Here is a 15,907-nt window from a genome sequence, read left to right as displayed (position 1 = left end):
CTCAAAAATTTGTTTTTGCAAAAGGGGTAAATGTATAATGAAGACAAAAATAAAATCTGGACACGCACTGGAAACTAAGTCGGCATTTAACTAATAATATATAAATATAATTCAGGAACGCATCTGGCAGCATACAACAATGCACCGCAAGCAAACAATTGGCATATCTCACAGTTTGCATACGATTTGCCAATTTAAAACATTGAATATTTTAGTGACAAAAATATTAGAAAGCTCTAAATGCACAATGCTTACATACTTAACAATCTTTATTGCCCGAAACTTATCATTGACCTGATTATTCAATATGTATCATTGAATATCACAGGAAACATTATCCCTAATCTCAACAGCAAACCCGGAACTCAAACTTCAGCAGTTTTCGGGTTCGTGATCTGTTCCTGTAATGCCCTGCCAAAACAATTTTGGTTTAAGCGCCATTCTTCTGTCATACCTAGCGTCCAAGCTACAACAGTACTTTCACCAGGATTCGAACCCACAATACATTTTCTATGTTCTGGTCAATGATCATGTAATCTGAGAAATAACTGGTCTTGACGTCTGTTTTCTATTGTGCTTTTAAATTCAAAATAATATTCCATGAAAAATGTGACTGGATTTGGTTGCATGATGCAAGTATTTAATAATTGCAATACTGCAATTGTAAATGGAACCAGGAGTGGTTTTGAAGAAACTAGGTGGAAAGTGGAATCAGTGACATATTTATATAAAAGAAATATAATGGGTCACAGTATTTATATGAAGATGGGAAGATCAATTTGAAGCCAGAACAGGCATTAGTGCTTAATCCCTGATGATGATGATGAGTATATGAGTATGGGGTGGAGGTGAGGAAATTAAAATAAAATTACTTTAACATTATTCTCTCAATTTTATTAACAGTTTATTTTTCTCGAAAAGGTGCTGGAACACATTACCATTTTATACCACTATAAATAAAGCACAGCTGCAGTAAATGCTTAATAAGATACATAAATAAAAGAAGCTTGTCCTAAATGAATGACAAGCCACAGTTGTAATAATATTGATTGGGCACAAAAAAATTATTATTGCTTCCTTTGTAAGTAATTTTCACTATAATTCAGCATGTTTTATAAGATTAAGTGGTCTGGTACACAGCTCTAGGTTAAGAGAAATGTGCATGAGACCACTATCATTGTTACAACAGCTTTACACTTTACAGAACTTAATTATTAACAGCTCACAAAATACTCTTATTTAAACAGGCTGACAGTTCTGATTCAAACAGAGGTTGAGGATTAAAAAAGCTGTAAGTTCTTATATTTGTATAGTTTTAAAATTATATTTGCATGTAGTTCTGTAAAAATCATATTGTATTCCTTCTTAACACTAGAATTGACAATGCTGTATACTATCTGACTTTTGTACTACATAATTTTTCAGAGTTTCCAGAAAACTGTATTACATATCTTATATTTTGTGGGTGATTGACTCCCCTTGTCACCCTTAGGCTACACCATGTGTTTGACTTTACTGTACCTAAACAAATATCAGGATGCCTTCCAAAATGCACCAGAACTACCCTTGTTTGAGTACAGTAATGTTTATATGCAATGTCAGGTTTATGTAAAAGTTAGTTGGTTGTTGCTGTAGAGTGTATCCATACAACAACATATTAAAAATGCAATGAATTTGGTTAGGTTACTACCCGTTACAGGGACTTAAAATTAATATTGTATCATTTATCTAATACACCATTAACATGTTTATCCAATATATTTCTGAGCAACAATAAAGCCAGTTAACTTAGAATAGTGAATATAGTTTATATCATTCAATAGACATGAGGCTACCCCACATGTATCGGCATCCGTTTGATTTATGAGCTAAAGCATAATAAAATTAAAACAATGTAACAATTTTAACAAGAAAACCTATTTTATTTACTTTCTTTTATAAAAGTTTCCTGATATGTACACTGTTCCATCACCTGATAATGAGGTTATGGAAAAAGATGAATCTTACATACTAAGAAGTGTGGATATATTATTATAAATCATATTCTAAATTCTGATGCATGCTTCACAGAAAAATTTCCCTTTTTGAGGGATTTCTAATGAATACATCTCTAGAAATCTTGGTAACTTTATACCACCAGCAACAAATGTGAATATATTTTATTAAAACTATAACAGTATTTTATATATATATGCTCTAGATACACAAACAATAATTATCTTTAATAACAACATATCCTCAGCATTCAAGTAAAACAATTATATTACTTATATTCTAGTGATATGGAGTGTATGTTGATTTCACAGTATAAAAATGTGACTTTTGTCACAAGGTAGACAGAATGTAACATTTATTAAAAAACCTGTGGATAATTTCACTTATGCCTACTTGTAGAAACTTATATTTATGTTTCCTAAATAGTTCTGGAGAATAAATTGATAAAATGTCTTGTCTTTATTAGTCAGAAGCATTACATGAAATAAAAATGAAAAGACTTCTGAAAATGTAACAGGCAAGGATCAGTTTGAGCTATTATATTCTGTGGGCAGGGTAATAAGAATCTACAGAAGGTATTACATTAATATTAAAACAATTTTAAATCTTTCAGTAAAATGAGTGAACTATGAACCACTTTACCATCACATAGAAGAAACACAAGCACATCATGGCTGAATGTAAGAAATCATTCATTTTTAAAAAAGTTTTTGACCACTTGGACAAAGTGATGCATTTTCAGGTAGAGCTCCAAAATTGTACATGCTGCTAGAGACTCCTGTCTCACATTATCACTGATGGAGTAGGTTCAATCCACCACAAACAGGTATTAAAGTGGCATGTGATTTATCCAGTTGGCTCTGTGAGCAGGTAAGGTTCTTTATTTGCAATATGTGGCCCTTTTATTATCAGTACCTTCATTAGACATTACATATTGCCCATTGTATAGCCTCTCATACTCCTACCATGCTTCCCCTTATGTGAAAATCTGCAGCCAAGATAAAAGAATCGGACAATAAATTCACAAAACCGACAGAATGCTGGAAAGATCAGCTTTTATCCTTTCCCAATACAGAAATATGAGTTTTAATCTGCAGAATTATACACAAGAACTGTGCAATGGCAGTAGCAAAAAATGTCTTATGTTTAAATATAAAATTCTACACCTAACATAGTAATTTCAAGTGTAACATTCAACCAGTTTATACAGATGCTTGCAGGTAAAATATAGCTTAACTTCTACCATCCTTGGAAATCTCACAGTATTTCTGTTTAGAATCACTACCATGATTCATGAGATCCTGTAAAATTTATAATATTCACACTGGTTTCTGACTAGTACCCTTCACTGGATTTAATCAGTCAACCTGAAGTTGGCGGAAGCTACCAGCTATGCCAGCTAGTTCACCTTCTATGTCAGCGACATATTTTCCTTTTGGATTCAGTTCAATTTCCATTTTATCCAGTGCCTTTATTGCTTCATGTTTCTCTTGAAGGCGCTTCTTGAACTGAGCTGTAAAAATTAAAATAAATGTCAGAGTTACTAAATTGTTATTGCAAGGTCCTTCATGTTCAATATAGTTACTTAATTTATAGAAGATATTATTGGTGCTGAGAGATGTTATAAGAGAGACAAATTGTGATTGTTAGTCAGACTTTGTGTAGTCTCATGTACTAATACTGAGGCTGACACATAGGTACAATGAAAGGCCAAAGAGCCACCATATGAGTCTTAGTTATTCACTTCTTCCAAATACTCTTTCCATTTTGAATGTTTAAATAAGCTTACAAGGTCATATCTTTTGCATTTAAGGTCACACACAATGGGTTATATTGAAAATACCAAAAAAAAGTATTTAACTTAGAACCATGTAGTTATTAATTGACTTAATGACAAATTCCCTGAGAAAACAGAGACTTACCTATCATGTCTGCAAGAGGGACTTCTCCTCCATACTCTTTAGGAAGGATTTTTGGGTTCACTGCATCCTTCAGGTCATCAATGCTTGCATGCAGCTGTAATATGAGAGTTGGTATAATTATTTATAAATGAGCACAGCTATCTTCATACTCACCATGGTGATAACCTCAAATCCTATTTGTAAATGTTTTGCCAATTTTTAAATATATGAATGATTTAAATTGAGGCTGTCATCTTATCTAGTATAATGTTCATATATAGGTCTAATGAAATAAAACATGATGGCATATTACAATAAACAATGAACAATGATGCGAATTTAAATTTCAATAAAGTACATTTTGTTAAAAATATATGCAATCTTCTCAAAGAATTTCTTTGTCATTCTTTCATATTATCTACAATTTACATTTCCAAGGCTATTATATTTATAGTAACTTACAGTTCAAAAGTTTGTTTATAGCTACCAACAATGCAATGATTACTAAGACTGTAGTACATTTCAGGTAGCCACACACATATGTGCAAGAACAACAATGATTTGTAAGATAAAATTTGAATTCTTTGGCAGCACCTATGGACAATGGGAATATTTTGCATATTAATTAGTTGTTTGAACAAACATTCTTCTTCAGCTTTCATCGATTAGGCCCTGTGACCTGTTCAAATTTACAAATAACTTCTGGAATTATGAATGCTTTTAGATGTTTTGCAGAAATCGTTGAATAGGAATCAGTCCACCAAAAGGCCTCTACCTACACAGCACAACCCAGCACAGTACAAGACAGATAAACATGGACAAACATCTTTGCCTTGAGTGGAATTCAAACACGCAATCCTACTGTTCAAGTGGTCCAAAGAAATGCAGACCTCAGATGAAATTGCCACCATTACTGTTTCATCCTTTATTATTGATTATGGGACTAAAATGCAATTAGGTTATTTTCTAGGAAGCAATATTCTTTTTCAGTATGATGCTAAGTATCTAATTACAATCAAATAATTATCTATATAACATCTGACGTTCATACAATCAAATGGATTAAATGTCATTCTCTTCTCACTCACCATGATACGATTCTTGAGTTTTGTATTTAGAAGTGCAATAAAAAATTCAAAAACTTTATTGGCATAATGTGGAACATTGAAGAAGTGTGTTGCTTTGTGGCGCATTGGTGTAGAATTCTGTAAGCAAAATCAGAGTTATTGTTGTTTTCATACAATACAAAAGTACAGTTTACTATTATAACATACAGTGCATCTCCTAGTATATTACCCAAATAAGAATGGTGTGAATACTTTCTCTTTAGTCACATGAATGTCCAGTGAAAAATAAGTTTCACATTATTAAAATTATGATATCTATTTTCAAATTCTTGAAATAGCAATATTTAGCATTAGCAATCAGAAGATCCTTGTTTTAATGGTTATGATTGATGCTATGTAGTATGATTTATTGACAGCAATATTAAATAAAATGCTAAAAAATAGATGTGAGTATATATATATCTATTGCAATATAATTTCCTTTTATAGTTTATGAATATGTTGCTACGTAAACTGAACTAAACTTCTTGCAGTAGAAACCAAAGACTGGATTTCTGCCATATTTCATATTTCCCAAAATTACTGTTTTTAACAGCTACAAAATGATACAGAGTAAGACTTAATATAACAGCTAGCTTCTAGGCATGATGGTGACCACTCAACCCCACCTAGTGCCAAGGTAAAGAATGAATAGTAGCTATACCTCCACGCCCCCCAAATGACCTACATGGCATGTAGCGGGACTTCTTTACTTTTGCCCTGTAATACATTTTATAAAGTTTGAATTTATGAACTTATTTACCTGTATACACTGCAAGATCTTGCGTATATCATTCAGAGACCACAAACTTATGTGCCCCATGGTAAGTCCAGACTCATCGTTGCAATAGGAATATCCTCGGACTTGGTTCTCTTCATCATCCATGAGACACTCGACTACCAAGCTGTGGCATCTTGCCATGTGCACTGATGTGTACTTGTAGGGATCAAAACGTGCTGTAAGCATAAGAAAAAACAATGTTATCAATTGTAAAAGCTTTTTCCCTTGCCTGTATTTGAGACCATGTTTCTGTATTTAACTTTCCTCCTAACTGTAATACAGCTTCATCTTCTTCTTCCGTTTCTTGACCGTTACTTCGGTCTTCTGGCGTCTAACATTTTCTTCCATTCTTCTCTATTTTCCCATCCTTCCAGAGGTAGCTTCCACTCTATCATGATTCTTGTAATTCTGTCATTCCATCCTGGTCTCAGTCTTCCTCTTCCTTCTCTCTTTTGGTTGCCATTTGATAGTCATTTTTGGTAACCTTTCCTCTCCATCCTTTGCAAATCAGTTGTCTTTTCTCTATCTCCTCTATTATATCTCAATCCACCCTCATGATTTCTCTAATCCTTCCATTCCTCACTCTCTCTCTTCTGGATATTCCAGCTGCTCTTGTTAGGAAATCCATTTCCATTATTCTCAACTTATTTTTTCTTTGTTCTGAGAGTTGCCATATTTCTGCTCAATATAGAGCCATGCTTTGTACTATTGTTTTATATATTCTCTCTTTCGTTCTTTTTGTGATATTTTTGTCCCATAATATTGGGTTGAGGGCTCCTATGAGTCTCCTTCCTTATTTTATTCTTTCCTCTGTTTCAATTCCATACATCCCTTGGTCCCCTATCATCGCTCCTAGATATTTAATCTTTTCTGTCCTCTATTAATTTAACTTTCCTTCTAAATATAATACAGCTTCATATAACAGTTTAATGTGTGCCTCCCTCAAAGAAGTTCAGTTAAGAGAATTTAATATATTAAAATATTGTAGAATAACAATTTTACTCAGCCTTCTCTGTATATTTTCTTTTTCAGAAAAATAAATGTAGATAATGTAAATAGAGATCATTTTTGGGATATTAATTTTAATCCATTGTGACTGATATCAGGCTGTTTATGGTAATAAAGTACATTAATACTAAACTTTGAATATTTTGGTGACTGGGGCAGAATCAGACTACAGTGTAGTCTTCTGAAATAATAAACAAGATGAGCTCTTAGTGTGTAGGTACTTACCAGCACATGTTAAGATGACTTGCCTACCAAAGTCATCTCTTTGCGGAAGAGGCACAATGTATCCCTCTTCGAGGAGTTCTGAGACAGGAGGATCATCGATGTTAAGTCCTCGAAACCAGTGAGGGTACAGCTGACGGATCACGAGGTAGCGCTCCAGCATTTCCTGTGCTAGTGGAATGCTGAACTTCTTGGTGCGCAAAAAACGTAACAGAAATGCCGAATCTGTGGAGATGGACAGCAAAATTAGATGTACATAATTCAACATAAAAATGTTGAATCATGAACAAGATGTGCAGTCAGTTATGAAAAGAAAATATGTAACAATTCAAAAAGTAATAGTGACACAGTAAATATTTACACATTTCAAAATTATTGTAGTGTACGGGACATAATATTATATTCTGTACGTAACTTTTCCATAAGGAAGCTGTGGAATTTGCATGAGCTACAGGTCACATAAACTGTAGAGAGACAATTTATAATTTTGTGAAACCAGCTTGATAAATGTCTGTTGAATGATCTTAATTTTGTTGTTTCTATACACCAATAATATTTTATAACAAGCAAGGAAATGGGTGCACAACATAATTCTGGCAAGTTCACCAGAATTTGATCTTTAACCATTGTGAATGGCAGGGAAATTCCCCATGTGAGAATTTTGTAGGTGGGTATTCACCACCTTATCACTTCAAGAATGCAAAATTATCAATAACTAATTCCTGATTTTAACCAAACTAGAATATGCTATAAATTTTTTTAGTAAAAGTCCCCTGAAAAAATTGCACAGAAATATGTTCAAGCATTCTTGAGTTGTTATATGCATACAGACTGATGGACAGAGTGATTTCAACCGGCACTTCATCAGGTTGTAAACACATGTATAAAATTAAATAAATATTTCATCTTTACCTAGCCAGAGCGGCACTTAAAGCACTGTCAGTGAGAAGGGCATTGACTTGTTAACAATCCTCTTGTGTCTTAGATGTTTGTCTTTTATGTCTGGCTTTTGTTTAAATCTTGATGATATGACAGAATACTGTTTACAGCAAACCTCTTGCATTAAATGATGCTGTTATTGTGGGTTTTTTGTACGGCATACCTGTACGACAACATTTGATATCTGGGTGTTTTTGTATCCAGTCCCTCATTTGTTGAAGCGCCTGCTGACGTGTTGCATCATCCTCACGCAGTTCTGTCTGTGCAAGAAGACGGAGCTCGTCATTCAGATGAAATTCTGAACCATCATCGTCAGGCTTGGGCATGAAGAATGGGGAATTTTCTCTATCCTCCCCCACACCCATTTCAATGTCTAAAAATTTAAGCAGATAACATATTCACTTGAAGCATTCATGTAATTAGATTTGTCAAATTACATTTTATGGCATTACATGTTTTTATAAGGGTCCACAGTGGCCGCACGATCTGAGTCGTGGGCCTTGTGCCGATTGGTTGCTGGAACTGTGGGTTCGAATCCCACTCAAGCCATGGATGTTTTTCTGTGTTGTGCTGTCCTGTGTACAGATAGAGGCCTTGCAACAGGCCGATCCCTCATCCAAGGAGTTCTACCGAATGTCTATAGATGAAGCCAACGAAAAGTTGGGACCCGCAGTGCTCATGCACTTGAAGAACGGGTCGTTCCCAGTATCCCAGTGGTTAATTTATTAATTTATCTATCTATTTAATGACACCATGCTATTTATCAACAGTGATACCAGTGTTCAAGTGAAGAATGAAGAGATTGGTGGAATAACTGGAAGGAGAAATCCCAGACACTCTACTAGAACAATGTTTATCACAAGTTCAGCACAAAATATTCATCTCTTGGACTCAGGTTTATTCTATGGAAGATCAGGATGCCAAATATAAAGTGCTGTGTTTGGACCCTATGTTGTATACTGGGCATTACCTAAGAGCAAAAATCCTCAAACACGATAACCGGTCTCTGGACCGATATTTGAACCCGGTGTCTCCTCAGTATGCAGCAGAAGTGCTAATCACTCGACCACGTTGTTGTCTCGGTTTATCATTTGTAGCCAGTGTGAAGTTCAAATATCAACATTCCTTAGCAAAATACAATTTAATTTGTTGCAAGAATGATGTCTCTTAATTTGGTGCCTTTTTTATACACTGCTAATACATGTAGTAAAATTAGAAATTATTAAATTACTAAACATTATTAAAATTCCGCAGAAACCATGACTATAGCTGGAGCAGAACTAGCAGCCATAAAATACATATTTTTGCTCTCTTTGTGCTCCAATTACTTTGACTACAGAGATCAGTTATATTACGTGAGTGGTTCTTGAATCAAATAAACCGATTTATTAAAATACACCATCAAAGGTTGCAATAAAAAATATATCCGATGATAGTGTACTACATGTTTTGATAGTGTAATCTCGAGAAGCAATATCGATAATACTCTTTCTAAGAAACTATAACCATTTCGGTTTGAAGTTTTAAACAATTAAACGTATGGTTTTTACACAAAACTAATGAACACTTAATTATATCTCAAGGTACGACCTGAAGTGCTCTGGGTTAAGGAATTCTAGTTACAGACTAGACGCCGAGAAAATTCTGGTAAGTTCGCCATCTATTGTTGTTTTATTTCAGTTTGTACATTAGATGCGCCTGTTTATTTATAGCAAGGCAATTATGGTGGCAATCCAGTTTGATTAGATACTACATCAAAAATTAAGAAATTGGACTTGTCAACTTATTCGAATTGTTAAATTTGAAAACAATATTGATTACATTGTGTAATTCCTGAATAATAATGATTAAATAATATGGTTCGACGACAGGATCTGCACATGGTTTGCTCCAATAATTCGATCATACCGGACTTGCAAATTATTTGGTTCAGTATTTGTATCATAAAGTATCTACATCGAATTAAGTAATGAGATTGGTCTCCTAATGCACAACTTCCTACAGATTAAACAATAATAAAATAAGTAGTACGGCAATTTGTTCACATTTCTTTATAACCAGTCGGAGTGAACGAGAAACCGCTTCTATTAATATATTCGCATCGTGACCAGTACAGTCTGTCGTTTGAAACAGTATTCATTGAGATAAGGGCGATTAATATCTTATTTTCAAATCGTAACTTCTGCAAGCCAGCTATCGGTTCACGAAATTAGCATCCATAGGAAGACTAGATGAGATAAAATAACTGATACAAATATAATACCAATCAAATAAAATGTGGAGATGGATTAATGGAAGAAAGTAATTTATTGTTTCACGGGTTTTTTGTCAGCTGGCCCTGTTGAGAAGCTCTGGTGATCAAAATCTACAAATAATTAATCGAAATTAGTGCAACTATAGGAAATTTCAGTCACACACAGAATTCTTATCATGCTGTTTCGTATCCTATTCCTATCGCGATATCATTGTCTGGAATGAAATGTTAACAATAACTATCACAACAACAATTCTTTCAAAGTTCAGCAGCATCAACGAAACACGCCCGAACGAAGAATGAACCCAATTTTTAACGATCAAACTACTTTCATATTCACATGAGAAGGTGAAAATAATTTTATGGCCACGATAACAAAATAACAAACAAACAAGAAAATGTTAACAAAAAAAAGTAAAATGTATAGTGCAACTGACGGGTTCAGAACAATCTGGTGGTGTCACCTCTGCGACATCACGGATCAGAGACTTTTATTGTCGATGTTCGTAGAGTGGTAAGAACTCTCACCACGATGTTATGGCCATAGCTGCAGTTACTAGAAAAGTTTGTATTAAGTGAGAGTGTTCGTCCTGTGTGCCCACTAGAGGAGAAAGTTAACAAGTCGGTAATTCTCGTTTTTCGTGTTTGTACTTTCTCCGCCTTCTGCTTGCATCTCACGCCACGTACCCTTCTGCATGCTCATAATACCACACAAGTGCAATTAAAAGTCACGAAGAATGGCATACCTCTGTCAATCGATTTTCGTTGCTTGTGTTCAGAAACAAACAAGACTGTTCTGGTCGCAAACATCAGAAGCATATGTAGATGTGTATAAGTAGGATTCTAATGGCGGTGAGTCCAGTCCAGTAGAAATTTACCGACGTTTCAGAGGTACATGCTGCCTCTATCATGAGGGCGACGAATAATTCGCGCGTCAGGGCTTTTGGTTACAGTCAGCGGCAGTGCACCGCGGGTTCAGGAACCCAATTGGTACCGCGAGCTCTTCCCCCCCCCCCCCGGGGGGGGGGGGGGGGTAAAGTGGTCGGTGGCTTGACACTGACCAGACTCCGCTGGAATTTCATCTCCACTGTTCTATAGGCCTACGTCTTCAAGGCGTGTTGCTTAAAGTCCTTACATTAACGAAGAACGGCAACATATATTATCCTTATCACTTGAGTGTTTATCATCTCGAGTCTTAATCCATAAGCTATGATCGTTGTTGCTGCTGCTGTTATTATTATTATTATTATTCCTATTAAATTTTGTTTAAAACGTGCGTGGAAGTCTCTCTCTTCGGGACAAATGGAATATCTTGGTCATGACAGCCATCAGATTTACCTAGAGGACGTTCAACAAATTAGTTAGCCTTGAAAAACAAATGAATATGCTAAATAAATTTAGCTGAACGAAATCTGAAAGAAGCTGTATCCACTGTGCATTATTATTAATGTAAAGCTTGAACTACTGAACATAACGCATATCATTATGTCTTTTCAATACCAGTAAGGAAGACATTATAAGGTGCGTGGAAGGAATGAAGGCGTTCTCGTCACATTTAGAGCTTCGTTGCAGGCTAACGCTAACTACGCGCTCTTTTTCAGTAAATACAACGAGAGCTGGGCTTATGCTGACAACATTGAACATGGGTAAAAATTGTGGACACTCCAAATTACCATTAAAAAATAAGACTAGCTTCTACTGGAGCTCTTCCTGAAAATGAACAAACACACCTCTTCAACAGAATAAAACCCATATGAAAATGAGTGTGTTATAGATTAAACAAAACACTTTCTTGTTTACAACTGCTAAGTTGGTATTAAATAATCTAAAAAAAACATTGCAAATGAAACTATCTTGTGTTCCGTAGATCATTTGAGTAAATGCCACTGTAAAACACACCACGCGATATTCTTCTGATTCCGTGATACAGTATTTCAACCCATGCGTCTCATTCTATAACCTGAAAGTTAATATATTCAGCATAATTACACAATAACACACATACAAAAACTAGGTCTATATAACGAAGTCCGTGGAGAGCAGACCTTCTATAGTAACTCAACTAGTCTAACGTTCCTGCCTTTTACAGAAGTCGAAGGTTCAGTACCGTGTTTCTGAGTGGCGGCCACTGGACCCCATCCAGAGTCAGTTGAATCCAGTCCACATACATCAAAAAAAAAAAAAAAATTAATACTATCCTACCATCAAAGCCTAGGTCTTCCAACTGATCTCTTTCCTTTAAGTTTTCAGAGCAAAATTTGTCATGCATTTCATGTCTCCAATGTGTGGATGCTGTCATCTCATTCTCTTGTTTAACCATCCCAAAAGAGTGCAATTTATGAAGCTCCTCACTGCGTAGTTTTCTTATCTTAGATCAACATCTTTTCTTCAGATATCTAACCTAACCCCAAGTAAATGCATTCATCCTGTTTTCAGTGTTACACTCTTTCCTCTTTTATTTGAACTCAATACACGGCTTTCCACTGCCTCGACCTTCCCAACAGACGTCAGCTGGTCCGCAGCGGAAACAGCGAGCAGTTTGTGCATGTCCTCCCCCATTCACAGTGGTGGGGTCAATCCTCTCGTTACAGTGACCCATATCTTGTTTGCAACACTAGCTCCTCCTTTTAGCCTATCTCTCTTCCTGTCAGTCTGCTCATGAACGAGTGCGCCAGTCTTTGGGGATTTGAAGTTCACTTCCCACAAAAAAAATTAAAATGCAGAAGCGTTGTCATTCTTCGGGCTGCAGAATTTACGTCTCTTATCTCCAAGTCGTAGCGCCAAATGTTCCGATAAAGATGAAGGTACTATTCTAAGTAACACGCATTCATTCTACATACAATTTGATGTATAATCCACAGAGAATAAATCAATTTAGTTTTATTATTTCTTCTTAATATACCATGTATCATTCTATTGATTTGGGGAATCCAATGTCTCTTTTCCCATTAGGACTGTAATTAATAAATACATATTAGTTACCTTATGGCTTCCAGTCTCTGCACATAGTATATTCATTTGTTTCCACAGTCTTGTCTCTTTTTGACCAATAAAAGATTTTATACTATTTTCTCCTTTTCTAATCCGATGTCCGCAAAAATAAACAGATCTAATGTCAGGCGTTCCTCCGACATCCTTTCTATCTAAAAATAAATAGCATAACAATAGCCTACATATGTAATTATTAGCACGTCTATATATGTTTATTTATAATACTTTTATGTGAAATGAAACATGGGCAATAAAAATTATGCGAATAAAATTATTTGTTAATTCAAAGATCTGTTGTTTGTAACATGTCTCCACATCCATATTTGTGGAAGATTCACTAACCAACCTTCCTTTCATCGCTGATCGACCAGTCACATAATTGCACTTCACAAACGAGTGGAAAAGTAGTAATAACGTTAAACACGAGCTACTTAGTTGAAAAAATTAGAGAAATTTTTCGAGATTTGCAAAAATACAAACGAACATATATATAGAAAAATGACGGGACAGTTGCCGGATATGAAATACTGCTCCAGAATGTCACCCCAAAGAATATACGTATAACATGCAGGGAGACTAAGCATGTAATTCATTGTCTTGCGTGTGTAAAGTCTTGGTACACTCAGAATCACGTTTTTCAAGAAGTGGAAATACCTTTATTGCCTTCCAGCGATGGGAAGTAGTTTTCACGGGAAGATACGTGATGTTTTACGCTGATATGGCTCTCATATATCAGGCCTAACCTACGTCCGTATTTATCACTATCCTTCCGCCTGCTTGCAACCCACAACTGCCGAGTGCGTTGCCAGTATAGCTGCCGATGTTTAACAACAATGAATGACGTCACATTTGCCTCGTTCAACCTGTGCACCCGGCATACAAAGTGCCTCTGACTTAATTTACGGTCACTGATGGCGTGCGCATTGAATTTAGTGAAAGTTGGTGATTTGGAAACAGTTGAAACTGACTATTCGTTTCATAAAATGCATTCTAGGTTACGACGTTTCAGAATGTAGTAAATATCTTCAGTTGTGCAACTTGTATTGGCACATGTTACTAAAATTTAGACATCTAGTGAATGCATGAAGACAAGAAGCGAAAGGTTTTTGTTTGACTGGCTAATCTGCAGCTTAATTCTCTGAAGGACAGTCGTACCTACATGTACCAACAACATTTCTATTCAAGAACTCCACGTTTGACCCACAATTTTTTTTTTGTGGGTTTCGGTTGTCGAAATAAGCAGCATTGTTTCGCAAAATGCGATTATGTAGTGTATTGGAGTGTGTGTGTGCTTTTGTAATATGCACCACGGTTCAAAGAGCAACTGATAAACAGGAAAGATAACTAAAATATGAACGTTAAAATGAGCCATTCTCAATACTCTTATGTTTCTCTGTTCAAAAAACACTCTTAAGCTGGATGTAGGGACACAGGAGACACGTAGTCCACCGTTGCACGTAAGCCTCTTGTAGCGAACGCCAAGGGAGACGACAGTAACACAGACTAGTCCCGTCATTTCAAGCGCAGTTACTTATTTCCTTTTAACAGTGTTACCTCTGTTACAAATTTATTTGTTCTTTTATACTGCCTACTTTACTGTTATTACATAAAATAAGTTGGCGTTTATTTAGTCCAAATGATGAATTGGATTGTCAAAATTATCCAGAATATTTTGATTATTTCTTACAAGCACAACTGTTGTATAAAAACAAACACTTCTTGTATGAGTCCAGGGAAGTGAAGCCGTTTGTGATACTCACATCAAGATGATCCTTTGGAAGTTTACCGTGTCCCCTTTACTTGAAGACAAATGTGACGACACTCCGCTTACTGCAGTGGCGCAATCAACACACGCGTCTCGTAGTTCAGGAGGAACTGAAGGTGTACCCCTAAGTTTCTCGTCGTGATTTCAATTTCGAAAGGTGGTCATAGTAGTGGTGGTAGTAATACAACAGCCGAGAAATGACTATTTTCTCTCACGCAGCAACGGACTGGTTTCAACTCTCACTTTTGAAATCACAGTCTATTGTTTGCCTACGTGTTCAGTTGGATGGGATTCAGCCACAGCTTTAATAGTCAACTCTAATCTACAAGCTTAACCTTCACTTCATGCCGTTTCAGACGAGACAAATATTGCAACTAAGCACATTTTCGTTTCCAGTCGGCGTCAAGGGTTGATGTTTGCACACCTCATAGTAACTGACCAAAAGTTCCAGGTTCATTCTCTTCACACCAAAAGCTTATTTTTGTCTTCAGTTAGACCATTATGGAAGAAAGTTGCCGTGGCCTGTTGTTCGGTATTATCACAGCATTTGTTTACAGGGACTAAGAAACCCCACAGAAAATCACAATTAGGATATCCGACCTCAGCGCTAAATTCGAAGCCCAAATTTTCCAAATACTAAGCGGGAATTCTAACCACTCAGTGACAACGATCGATCCTTACCTTCCTGCTTTATCAACAATTTAAAAATAATCTGTATAAAACACGGAAAGCAACTGAAAACGCAACCAAACAATAATCACGTAAATAAGACAACAATAAACAGACTGACAACAAAAAAGCTTTTGAGGAAACAATTGGCGTGGAACGGTGTCAGAATCTTCTGGCCCAATTCATTTCTCTGTTGGAAGAAAATGAAAGGGACTGCTGGTTTCATCATGATAAGGCGAAGGCCCACACTGCCACCAGAACTGCATGAGTTCTTTC

At 35.8% G+C, this 15,907-nt stretch overlaps 1 protein-coding gene and 1 long non-coding RNA gene across 5 annotated transcripts; one reads left to right on the top strand and one right to left on the bottom strand.

The window, feature by feature from the left end:
* Positions 1-16: 16 nt before the first annotated feature.
* Positions 17-5,408, top strand: LOC110836927 (uncharacterized). The gene is made up of 2 exons (XR_015535179.1): positions 17-848; positions 2,609-5,408. It is a non-coding gene; the product is annotated as an uncharacterized LOC110836927 (long non-coding RNA).
* On the bottom strand, positions 873-15,311 carry LOC110836926 (clavesin-2). Of its 4 annotated transcripts, none has more exons than XM_087348909.1 (8): positions 14,958-15,311; positions 13,189-13,349; positions 8,116-8,325; positions 7,017-7,238; positions 5,766-5,959; positions 4,985-5,101; positions 3,918-4,011; positions 873-3,508 (listed from the first exon to the last, which is right to left on the bottom strand). In XM_087348909.1, the coding sequence occupies exons 3-8, from the start codon at positions 8,315-8,317 to the stop codon at positions 3,354-3,356; spliced, it is 984 nt and encodes a 327-aa protein (XP_087205035.1). In that variant the 5' UTR covers positions 8,318-8,325; positions 13,189-13,349; positions 14,958-15,311; the 3' UTR covers positions 873-3,353. The 4 variants fall into 4 exon arrangements, with proteins under 4 accessions (XP_087205035.1, XP_021934337.1, XP_021934336.1 ...); XM_022078645.2 differs by lacking the exon at positions 14,958-15,311 and adding an exon at positions 13,852-14,707; XM_022078644.2 differs by lacking the exon at positions 13,189-13,349 and having other exon boundaries at positions 14,958-15,310.
* Positions 15,312-15,907: the final 596 nt, after the last annotated feature.

The sequence above is a fragment of the Zootermopsis nevadensis genome, unplaced genomic scaffold (assembly GCF_977971745.1).
Source record: "Zootermopsis nevadensis isolate Lab colony 2312 unplaced genomic scaffold, Znev_1.0 Znev_ptg000013l, whole genome shotgun sequence".
Lineage (NCBI taxonomy): Eukaryota > Metazoa > Arthropoda > Insecta > Blattodea > Termopsidae > Zootermopsis > Zootermopsis nevadensis.
This window is presented reverse-complemented; position numbering and strand designations above follow the sequence as displayed.